At 36.3% G+C, this 12,879-nt stretch overlaps 1 protein-coding gene across 2 annotated transcripts in view; it reads left to right on the top strand.

Annotated features, from left to right (window-relative positions):
* Cwc22 (CWC22 spliceosome associated protein homolog) overlaps positions 1 to 12,879 on the top strand; it is a 65,114-nt gene that overhangs the window by 16,343 nt on the left and 35,892 nt on the right. For both annotated transcript variants that reach the window (XM_047547268.1, XM_047547269.1), the window contains exons 3-4: positions 312 to 379; positions 1,697 to 1,807. In XM_047547268.1, coding sequence (XP_047403224.1) covers positions 312 to 379; positions 1,697 to 1,807 — 179 coding nt within the window. The remainder of the gene's footprint in view (positions 1 to 311; positions 380 to 1,696; positions 1,808 to 12,879) is intronic.

Genomic DNA, 12,879 nt, shown 5'->3' with positions numbered 1-12,879 from the left:
TATTCAGATGCTCAAATAACATTTGTTGAAAATAAAAATGAATTTTTATAAATATATTTGAGTCAGTTTCTCCTAGCTCTTTGTTTTACCCATATTTAGTAACCTCTACTAAATTTGTGATTTTCATATAGGTGAATATTGTGGTTTTCATATAGGGAAGATAGCTGGTAAATGCAGTGTTACAAGATTTGAATATTAATAGCAAATGTGAGCCAAAGTACTTGTAATTTTCCAAGATGTGTATTTTATTATCTATATACTTTTTAACATAAATTTTTAAAAAATGTTTACTCCTCTTTTCCCTTTGAAAGCATTCTTCTGGTCATGACAGAAGGGAAAACTATAATTCATATCAGAGGACCTCTTCTCCTGAAGACAGGTAAATAACTTTATATGTTCTGAGTGTAATTTAAACTTTTTTATAATAAGTTTATACAATTATTTAGCTCTTAACTTCCTAATTTTAGGGTGGATGTTGAAGTACTAGTTTTTGTTATTTACTGCTGTCCTTTCTAATTACATAGCTCTGTATAGTTTACAGAATATCTTTGTGTGCGTTATATCATCTCATCATACTTAAGATTTAACAATTCAGAAATGTTACCATTATTTTTCACCATGTATTCATATTAGGACTATAGTTATTTAACTTAGTAAGCTATAACTATTAAAAATAATTTCTGGCCAGGTGCAGTGGTGCATGCCTATAATCCCAGCAACTTGGGAGGCTGAGGTAGAAGAATCACAAGTTTGAGGCCAACCTCAGCAATCTAGAAAGACCCTGTCTCAAAACAAAAAATAAAAAAGACTGGGGATTTAGCTCAGTGGTAATGTGCCCCTGGGTTCAATCCCTAGTACGAAGAAGAAAGAAAGAAGGAAAGGAAAAAAATTTCTGGAAGGAGAAGCATCATTACTCCCTATGTACTTTATTCTTATTCCACTTTGCTAAATATCTCTCAAAAAATTTGCTTTATAAATACCAAGTTCATTTCCCTGGTTTGTGACTACTTACTACCTTTCACCTATCACCTGTTCTGTACACATACTTAACATACACACACACACACACACACAGAGGTGTGTGTGTATGCATACCTTAATTGTAGGTGCATGTATAAAATATGAATCATGTTCCTATTTGTATATATAATGTGTAAAACTTCTCATAAAATTCTCTGATTTTATTGACCTTAAAGATTCACATGATGGATCTAATGCAGTGCATCCTTATTTGCTAATAATTTCAGTCCTTTCTCACCGTTACCCAGTTATGCAATTTCAAGAGTAAAAAAAACTGATGAATAGTCTTTTGCAGTAGAGTTGAGCCTTGTGGAGACTCAACCAATGACATTGGTCTCATTTGTTCAGTGCTTTGAAAAACAAATCAGGTAAGCAAAAAAATCATTTGTAGGATAGTCTTTTTCCTGACAAATAAAATTGATTTCCCCATAAATTTCTGTCACTCGGGACAACGTGAAACAAGATAAACAATTTGGTTAAGTGAATTTCAGGCATTTTGCTATACATAAGCTGAAAGCTTGTGATTCTGACCGAATGGGTGTTAGCAAAATAAACTGTTACTTAAAAGCAGTTTGAGAAGATTTGTAATCATAGAGATGCTTTAGCAACTCTCCTAAATATTTATAATGTAGTTGTTTTCAACTTACAACTTTGGCTTTCTTATTTTATATGTTAGATATGCAGAACAAGAAAGGTCCCCTCGGGATAGAGATTACTTTGATTATAGCAGGTCAGACTATGAACATTCAAGAAGAGGACATTCTTATGATGGTGGCATGGAATCACGGTTAGTATTGGGAATTTTAACAATAGAAACATTAGCTTGATTTAATTTTCTTTATTTTTATGATAAAAACAATAATAATAGCAAGTGGCATTAATTGGATGTTTTTATGTGCCAGGCTTTCTAATAAGGACTTCATGTGAATTAACTCCTTACTGCAGTCAGTTGGAAGTAAAAACTTATTTTTTTTTTTTACAGCTAAAGAAACTGAGGCCTAGAGAGTAGCAATTCTGAAACAATAGTGGCAAACCCAGGTCTGACATAAGGCCTAAGTTTTATTCATTATATTGTACTGCAGGAAGGATTGTCTTATGTGATTATTTTGGGGACTCTACTAAATCAAATAAATTTATGTATGCAGTAATCTAAATATTTTTCATGCCTCATGGCAGAGGAATATTGAGAATGAAGTTACTAATTTGTAGTTTTTTTCTGTATCTAAATGATTTTTACTTGAGTTTTGGAGAACTTGGCTACCTACCTGTTCATCTAGGAACAGGACCTATAAGATTTACCTGATTAAGAGATGGATGAGGAAACTGAATGGAAGGCAGGTAAACTCTTCTCCAATGCCTAAAACATTTGTTTGGCTCTAGGGGCAGTATTTAAGAGACAAACCTAAGTGCCATTTATGTTTCATTCAAAACTAAGCAGACCTTTATAATCTTGTGTTATTTAATTTGCATTTATTTTAATTCTTTTTTTTCTTGGAGAAATTAGTAATTTTTTTTTTTATGGTCTATGGTTTTTTTTTTTTTTTTTTTTTTTTTTACATTTACATAGGATAATGATCTTTATTTTATTTTTCCCCTCCCCCCACCCCTCCCACCCCTCTTTTCCCTCTACACAGTCCTTCTTTCCTTCATTCTTAACGCTCTCCTTAGCCTAACTCTAAACCTAACCCTAAACCTAATGCTAGCCCCTCCCACCCCCCATTATATGTCCTCATCCGCTTATCAGCGAGATCATTCGTCCTTTAGTTTTTTGAGATTGGCTTATCTCACTTAGCATGATATTCTCCAATTTCGACCATTTGCCTACAAATGCCATAATTTTATCATTCTTCATTGCGGAGTAATATTCCATTGTATAAATATGCCACAGTTTCTTTATCCATTCATCAACTGAAGGGCATCTAGGTTGGTTCCACAATGTGGCTATGGTGAATTGAGCAGCAATGAACATTGATGTGGCTGTATCTCTGTAGTATGCTGATTTTAAGTCCTTTGGGTATAGGCCAAGGAGTGGGATAGCTGGGTCAAATGGTGGTTCCATTCCAAGCTTTCTGAGGAATCTCCACACTGCTTTCCAGAGTGGCTGCACTAATTTGCAACCCCACCAGCAATGTATGAGTGTTCCTTTTTCACCACATCCTCGCCAACACCTATTGTTGCTTGTATTCTTGATAATCACCATTCTAATTGGGGTGAGATGAAATCTTAGGGTAGTTTTGATTTGCATTTCCCTTATTACTAGGGATGTTGAACATTTTTTCATATATCTGTTGATTACTTGTACATCTTCTTCTGTGAAGTGTCTGTTCATTTCCTTAGCCCATTTGTTGATTGGATTGTTTGTATTCTTGGTGTAGAGTTTTTTGAGTCCTTTATAGATTCTGGAAATTAGTGCTCTATCTGAGGTATGGTTGGCAAAGATATTCTCCCACTCTGTAGGCTTTCTCTTCACATTTCTGATAGTTTCCTTTGCTGAGAGAAAGCTTTTAAGTTTGAATCTATCCCAGTTGTTGATTCTTGCTTTTATTTCTTGTGCTATGGGAGTCCTGTTAAGGAAATCTGATCCTGAGCCAACAAGTTGAAGATTTGGACCTACTTTTTCTTCTATAAGATGCAGGGTCTCTGGTCTGATTCCGAGGTCCTTGATCCATTTTGAGTTGAGTTTTGTGTAGGGTGAGAGATAGGGGTTTAATTTCATTCTATTGCATATGGTTTTCCAGTTTTCCCAGCACCATTTGTTGAAGAGGCTATCTTTTCTCCATTGCATATTGTTGGAACCTTTGTGTAGTATGAGAAAATTGTATTTATTTGGGTTTGTGTCCATGTCCTCTATTCTGTACCATTGATCTACCTGTCTATTTTGGTACCAATACCATGCCGTTTTTGTTACTATTGCTTTGTAGTAGAGTTGAAGATCTGGTATTGCAATACCCCCTGCTTCGCTCTTGCTACTGAGGATTGCTTTAGCTATTCTAGGTTTTTTATTCTTCCAGATGAATTTCATAATTGCTTGCTCTATTTCTGCAAGGTACATCATTGGGATTTTAATTGGAATTGCATTGAATCTGTATAGCACTTTAGGTAGTATAGCCATTTTGACGATATTAATTCTGCCTATCCAGGAACATGGGAGATCTTTCCATCTTCCAAGGTTTTCTTGAATTTCTTTCTTTAGTGTTCTGTAGTTCTCATTGTAGAGGTCTTTCACCTCTTTTGTGAGATTGATTCCCAAGTATTTTATTTTTTTCGAGGCTATTGTGAATGGGGTAGTTTTCCTAATTTCTCTTTCTGAAGATTCATCACTTATGTATAAAAATGCATTGGATTTATGAGCATTGATCTTGTAACCTGCTACTTTACTGAATTCACTTATGAGTTCTAAAAGTTTTCTGGTGGAATTTCCAGGTTCCTCTAAATATATAATCATGTCATCAGTGAACAGGGATAGTTTGAGTTCTTCTTTTCCTATTCGTATCCCTTTAATTTCTTTGGTTTGTCTGATTGCTCTGGCTAGAGTCTCAAGGACAATGTTGAATAGAAGCGGTGAAAGAGGGCATCCCTGCCTTGTTCCAGTTTTTAGGTGGAACGCTTTCAGTTTTTCACCATTTAGAATGATATTAGCCATGGGCTTAGCGTAGATTGCCTTTATAATGTTTAGGAATGTTCCCACTACCCCAATTTTTTCTAGTGTTTTGAGCATGAAGGGATGCTGTATTTTATCAAATGCTTTTTCTGCATCTATTGAAATAATCATGTGGTTCTTAACTTTAAGTCTGTTGATATGGTGAATGATAATGAGAATATTTGAAAGGAGTCAGCATTTGAGGATTAATTCACTTTAAAAACATCAGTAAAGAGCCTTTATATTTGCTCAAAAGAAAACATAATATAGAAAAAAGTTACAATGCATTTGAGGAAAGAAATCCCCAAATAGAAGTAATGGATATCACAAAGAAAGAAAGTTGGCAGATGCTGGGGATGCTCAGTATAGGGAAAAAAGGTTAACTGAAATTCAGCAGGAGATAGGAATATTCTCAACTTCCTGAAACAGAAATCACATAGTACTCAGTTAGTTTACACATATCCTTGCTTATGAGTGAAGTAGTGATACAGATAATTTAGTCATTTGGAATATCTGTTTTGTTCTTTTTAATGAGGCATTGTTAACTATAGATTTCATGCTCATATATGCTAGAATTCAAATTTTAGCTACGAGTTATACAAATTAGTTTCTTACCAACTTCCTTCTGATCTTCAGTTTCCTCATGTATTAAAATTAACGTGATGACATGTCTTATCTAGTGTTTTAGTTTTAAAAATAATTTGTCTCCTACTACCATGTCTGAACATAGTAAATACTCAGAAAATTATAATTTAAAAAATGTTTTCTTTAGCATATCTATTTTAGTAGTGATAAGTAGTGAACCAGTGGCACTTTGAGTAGCATATACAAAGTAGTGGAGTGGGGATGTGGCTCAGTGGTAGAACTGGCCTGTGTGGAGGCACTGAGTTTGATCCTCAGCACCACTAAAAAAAGTTAATAAAAAGAAAGTAGTGGAACAATTCAGATTTCCTAATGTACAAAGTGGTTGATAAAATTTTATTACTTTAGTATTTTATAAAGGAACTATGATCTGTCTCTCATGTTCTATGTTTTTCTCCAACAACCATTTCCATATCACTATATGGTTATATTCCTGTATCACTATATGTTCCATTCTTAGACTTCTATCTACTTTTGTTATCATTTTTTTTATAAAACAAACTGTCCTGATTTTCCTGTTTGCTTTGTTAGTCCTCCAGTTTTAAATACGTCTCTCCCAAGTTTTTTGTTCACTAAGGTCTGTGCCCTTTGTGATATCTCTCACATATTATCCATTCATTAACCACCAAGATTAACCAACTCACCACTAGAATTTTGATCATATTCCTCAACAGTTTGGAGCTAAGTACCTTATTGAATTTCTACAGTCAAAATTTCCTTCTCATTACATTCTAATTTATTCCCAGTCTTAAAATGTCAAATTAAATTAGCCTCCAAAAGCCAGACCTATCAGAAGTTACCTTAGTGACAATAAAAACAACCACTACCAACATAATTGGTGAGCTGAGGATTTTGCATACTTTCTCAATACTGTCAAAACTCATACAAACTTGATACTATTTTTTCTAAATTATAAATAAGGAATTGGGTTTGAGGTAAGTAAATAACTTAACTACAGTCACTGTTACCCATCTAGTAGATGCAGACACTAGAATTGATACTCAATTCTGACTCTAGAGCCCTTGTCTTTTTGCAGCCTCTAACTGCTTAGTCCAGTGTATGAACATAAAGTCTCATGTGACCCACATAGTCACTACCTAAAGCAAGCAGGCTAGAATATGAAGGCTAACAGACCAGAAACATTTGAAGACAACAGATGTTTCTGTTTAGACTAAGAATATTCTATTCCTTCTGCACTATACAAGAACACACACAGTAATTAGAAGGGTATGATTTTATCAGCCAGCTAGCTGTCTGAAGTGGTGTTTCTCAGAAAAACTCTTGGGATGTACATTCACACAATAAGAAGCTACTCAGTTGCAAATCAGTGGGTAGAATTTGGAGCATCTGCATTTGTGATTAATTAGGATTTATATTTGAATCCACTTTTTTCCCCTTTGACTCAGTCTTAGTGTATACTGCCTCTGTCCTCATTGGCAGTCACTCAGACCTCATACCTCATTTTCGGAACTGTTCCTCCATAGCAGCTTGGATAGGTGATTGCTTTTCTCTGTCCATGTAAGTTGAATTTATTTCAGAACAGATCATCTCAAATATATCCTCTAGATTTCTCTACAGTCTGCAGTTTTCTAGTGAAACAGTGATGATGTGACACTTTTATTTAATGTGTGTGTATAATTCATTGTGTAAAGCAGGAACAAAATTATCTGAGTTTCTAAGACAGTTTATTAAAATTGTACATAAATAAGTGTACAAACTTATCCCTGGGGAAAAATAACCGAAAGTCAAGATTCTCCTGTTAGTTCTTTTTTTTTTTTTTTTTTTTTTTTTTTTTTTTTTTTATTTTTTATTTTTTTTTACGTTTACATAGGGTAATGATATTTATTATATTTTTCCCCTCCTCCCCACCCCTCCCACCCCTCCCACCCCTCCCACCCCTCTTTTCCCTCTACACAGTCCTTCTTTCCTTCATTCTTACTGCTCTCCTTAGCCTAACTCTAAACCTAATCCTAAACCTAATGCTAGCCCCTCCCACCCCCCATTATATGTCCTCATCCGCTTATCAGCGAGATCATTCGTCCTTTAGTTTTTTGAGATTGGCTTATCTCACTTAGCATGATATTCTCCAATTTCGACCATTTGCCTACAAATGCCATAATTTTATCATTCTTCATTGCGGAGTAATATTCCATTGTATAAATATCCCACAGTTTCTTTATCCATTCATCAACTGAAGGGCATCTAGGTTGGTTCCACAATGTGGCTATGGTGAATTGAGCAGCAATGAACATTGATGTGGCTGTATCTCTGTAGTATGCTGATTTTAAGTCCTTTGGGTATAGGCCAAGGAGTGGGATAGCTGGGTCAAATGGTGTTTCCATTCCAAGCTTTCTGAGGAATCTCCACACTGCTTTCCAGAGTGGTTGCACTAATTTGCAACCCCACCAGCAATGTATGAGTGTTCCTTTTTCCCCACATCCTCGCCAACACCTATTGTTGCTTGTATTCTTGATAATCGCCATTCTAATTGGGGTGAGATGAAATCTTAGGGTAGTTTTGATTTGCATTTCCCTTATTACTAAGGATGTTGAACATTTTTTCATATATCTGGTGATTACTTGTACATCTTCTTCTGTGAAGTGTCTGTTCATTTCCTTAGCCCATTTGTTGATTGGATTATTTGTATTCTTCGTGTAGAGTTTTTTGAGTTCTTTATAGATTCTGGAAATTAGCGCTCTATCTGAGGTATGGTTGGCAAAGATATTCTCCCACTCTGTAGGCTCTCTCTTCACATTTCTGATAGTTTCCTTTGCTGAGAGAAAGCTTTTTAGTTTGAATCTATCCCAGTTGTTTATTCTTGCTTTTATTTCTTGTGCTATGGGAGTCCTGTTAAGGAAATCTGATCCTGAGCCAACAAGTTGAAGATTTGGACCTACTTTTTCTTCTATAAGATGCAGGGTCTCTGGTCTGATTCCGAGGTCCTTGATCCATTTTGAGTTGAGTTTTGTGTAGGGTGAGAGATAGGGGTTTAGTTTCATTCTATTGCATATAGTTTTCCAGTTTTCCCAGCACATTTGTTGAAGAGGCTATCTTTTCTCCATTGCATATTGTTGGAACCTTTGTCTAGTATGAGAAAATTGTATTTATTTGGGTTTGTGTCCATGTCCTCTATTCTGTACCATTGATCTACCTGTCTATTTTGGTACCAATACCATGCCGTTTTTGTTACTATTGCTTTGTAGTAGAGTTGAAGATCTGGTATTGCAATACCCCCTGCTTCGCTCTTGCTACTGAGGATTGCTTTAGCTATTCTAGGTTTTTTATTCTTCCAGATGAATTTCATAATTGCTTGCTCTATTTCTGCGAGGTACATCATTGGGATTTTAATTGGAATTGCATTGAATCTGTATAGCACTTTAGGTAGTATAGCCATTTTGACGATATTAATTCTGCCTATCCAGGAACATGGGAGATCTTTCCTTCTTCTAAGGTTTTCTTGAATTTCTTTCTTTAGTGTTCTGTAGTTCTCATTGTAGAGGTCTTTCACCTCTTTTGTGAGATTGATTCCCAAGTATTTTATTTTTTTCGATGCTATTGTGAATGGAGTAGTTTTCCTAATTTCTATTTCTGAAGATTCATCACTTATGTATAAAAATGCATTGGATTTATGAGCATTGATCTTGTAACCTGCTACTTTACTGAATTCACTTATGAGTTCTAAAAGTTTTCTGGTGGAATTTCCAGGTTCCTCTAAATATATAATCATGTCATCAGCGAACAGGGATAGTTTGAGTTCTTCTTTTCCTATTCGTATCCCTTTAATTTCTTTGGTTTGTCTAATTGCTCTGGCTAGAGTCTCAAGGACAATGTTGAATAGAAGCGGTGAAAGAGGGCATCCCTGCCTTGTTCCAGTTTTTAGGGGGAACGCTTTCAGTTTTTCACCATTTAGAATGATATTAGCCATGGGCTTAGCGTAGATGGCCTTTATAATGTTTAGGAATGTTCCCATTACCCCAATTTTTTCTAGTGTTTTGAGCATGAAGGGATGCTGTATTTTATCAAATGCTTTTTCTGCATCTATTGAAATAATCATGTGATTCTTAACTTTAAGTCTGTTGATATGGTGAATGACATTTATTGATTTCCGAATGTTGAACCAACCTTGCATCCCTGGGATAAAACCCACTTGATCGTGGTGCACTATCTTTTTAATATATATTTGTATGCGATTTGCTAAAATTTTGTTGAGAATTTTTGCATCGATGTTCATTAAGGATATTGGTCTGAAATTTTCTTTCCTTGATGTGTCTCTGTCTGGTTTAGGTATCAGGGTGATATTGGCTTCATAGAACGAGTTTGGGAGGGTTCCCTCCTCTTCTATTTCATGCAATAGTTTGAGGAGTATTGGAATGAGCTCTTCTTTAAAGGTTTTATAGAACTCGGCTGAGAACCCATCTGGTCCTGGACTTTTCTTTGTTGGTAGGCTTTTGATGACCTCTTCTATTTCATTGCTTGAAATTGGTTTATTTAAGTTGTGTATGTCCTCCTCGTTCAGTTTAGGTAGTTCATATGTCTCTAGAAATTTGTTGATGTCTTCAAGGTTTTCTGTTTTGTTGGAGTATAGATTTTCGAAATAGCTTCTAATTATGTTTTGTATTTCACTCGTGTCTGTTGTGATGTTTCCTTGTTCATTCCGAATTTTAGTAATTTGAGTTTTCTCCCTCTTTCTCTTTGTTAGTGTGGCTAAGGGTTTATCAATTTTATTTATTTTTTCAAAGAACCAACTATTTATTTTATTAATTTTTCCGATTGTTTCTTTTGTTTCGATTTCGTTGATTTCGGCTCTGATTTTAACTATTTCCTGTCTTCTACTACTTTTGGTATTGGTCTGCTCTTCTTTTTCTAGTGCTTTGAGCTGTAGTGTTAACTCGTTTATTTGTTGATTTCTACTTCTTTTTTTGAATGCACCCCATGAAATAAATCTTCCTCTAAGTACTGCTTTCATAGTGTCCCAGAGATTTTGATATGATGTGTCTTTGTTCTCGTTTACTTCTAAGAATTTTTTTATTTCCCTCCTGATGTCTTCTGTTATCCATTCATCATATAATAGTGTATTATTTAGTCTCCAGGTATTGGAGAAGTTTCTGTTTTTTATTCTGTCATTTATTTCTAATTTCAATCCATTATGATCTGAGAGAGTACAAGGTAGTATCTCTATCTTCTTGTATTTACTAACAGTAGCTTTGTGGCATAAAATATGGTCTATTTTAGAGAAGGATCCATGTGCTGCTGAGAAGAAAGTGTATTCATTCTTTGTTGGATGGTATATTCTATATATGTCCGTTAAGTCTAAATTGCTGATTGTGTTGTTGAGATCTATAGTTTCTTTATTCAATTTTTGTTTGGACGATCTATCCAGTGGTGAGAGAGGTGTGTTAAAATCGCCTAGTATTATTGTGTTGTGGTCTATTTGATTTCTGGAATTGAGAAGGATTTGTTTGACGTACGTGGATGAGCCAATGTTCGGGGCATAGATATTTATGATTGTTATGTCTTGCTGATTTATGCTTCCCTTAAGCAGCATGTAATGTCCTTCTTTATCCCTTCTGACTAGTTTTGGTTTGAAGTCCACATTATCTGAAATGAGGATGGATACTCCAGCTTTTTTGCTGTGTCCGTGTGCATGGTATGTTTTTCCCCATCCTTTCACCTTTAGTCTATGGGTGTCTCTTTCTATGAGATGTGTCTCTTGCAGGCAGCATATTGTTGGATTTTTCTTTTTAATCCAATCTGCCAGTCTGTGTCTTTTGATTGATGAATTCAGGCCATTAACATTCAGGGTTATTATTGTGATATGATTTGTATTCCCAGTCAATTGACTCATATTTGTTTTTGACATGATTTGGTTTCTCCTTTATTTGGCTATTCCTTTAGGCTAGCGCCTCCTGTTGCTGATTTGCATCGTTGTTTTTCATCTCTTCCTCATGGAATATTTTGCTGAGAATGTTCTGTAATGCTGGCTTTCTTTTTGTAAATTCCTTTAGCTTTTGTTTATCATGGAAGGATCTTATTTCATCGTCAAATTTGAAGGTAAGTTTTGCTGGGTATAAGATTCTTGGTTGGCATCCATTTTCTTTCAGGGCTTGGTATATGTTGTTCCAGGCCCTTCTAGCTTTTAGGGTCTGGATTGAAAAATCTGCTGATATTCTTATTGGTTTCCCTCTGAATGTAATTTGATTCTTTTCTCTCGCGGCCTTTAAAATTCTGTCTTTATTTTGTATGTTAGGTATTTTCATAATAATGTGCCTTGGTGTGGGTCTGTTGTAATTTTGTATGTTTGGGGTTCTATAAGCCTCTTGTACTTGGTTTTCCATTTCGTTCTTCAGATTTGGGAAATTTTCTGTTATTATTTCATTGAATAGATTGTTCATTCCTTTGGTTTGTTTCTCTAAGCCTTCCTCAATCCCAATAATTCTCAAATTTGGCCTTTTCATGATATCCCATAGTTCTTGGAGATTCTGTTCATGATTTCTTACCATCTTCTCTGTTTGTTCCACTTTGTTTTCAAGGTTAAATATTTTGTCTTCAATGTCTGAGGTTCTGTCTTCCAGGTGTTCTATCCTATTGGTTATGCTTTCTATGGAGTTTTTAACTTGGTTTATTGTTTCCTTCATTTCAAGGATTTCAGTTTGGTTTATTTTCAGTATCTCTAACTCTTTATTGAAATGATCTCTTGCTTCCCGTATTTGGTCTTTTAACTGTTGATTGGTGCGATCATTTAATGCCTGCATTTGCTCTTTCATCTCCTCCTTCAATGCCTGCATTTGCTCTTTCATCTCCTCATTAGCTTCCCTGATCGTTTTAATTACGTACATTCTGAACTCCCTTTCTGACATTTCTTCTGCTGTGCTGTCATTGGGTTTTATTGATGTAGTATCTAGGTTTGTTTGGGACATTTTCTTCCCTTGTTTTCTCATAATGGTCAGTTGTCAGTGGGACCCTGAGATATTGCAGTTTTCCACTATTGGCTTATAGTGTCCCAGTAGATTTCCAGTGTATCACCTCCCAGCCTTCAGTAGCCTGATGTCTTGGAGGAATCTGATAAAGCAGCTCATTCGAAGAATACTGCCCCTAGCCCCCTACTGGTTCCACGTTTTGGAACTGGCTCTGTGCGGAAATGCTCTCACTGTGGGCCTGCACCGTGCAGCTGGCCGTGTGGGAAGAGCCCACTGCCGGAGTGTGGAAGACTACCTTGGGAAGACTCAAGCCGGAGTGGGCAGAGCCGCCTGAAGAGGTCTCCGGCTGCCCTGCCCTTATCCCTGAGGCTGACTGCAGATCGAGGCTCTCCGCTGGTTCTTTGCAGGAGTACACTGCACTGCAGGGGCTCCGGGACTCGGAGCGTGCTCTGTTCAGACAGGCTCTCACTAGCGGGCCAGTTCCGTTCCGAGAACCTGGAGAAGCTGGCTGTGTGGGCGGGGCCCACCGCCGGAGTGCGCAGGACTGCCTGTGGATGACTCTAGCTGCCCTGCCCGGCTCCGATAAGCCACCTCTATCTGGGCCTGCCACCCGGGCCGAGCTTTACCCAGTGGGCAGACTCACCCGTGGCTCCACTTCAG

Source organism: Sciurus carolinensis, chromosome 3, assembly GCF_902686445.1.
Source record: "Sciurus carolinensis chromosome 3, mSciCar1.2, whole genome shotgun sequence".
NCBI classification, from domain to species: Eukaryota; Metazoa; Chordata; class Mammalia; order Rodentia; family Sciuridae; genus Sciurus; species Sciurus carolinensis.
This window is presented reverse-complemented; position numbering and strand designations above follow the sequence as displayed.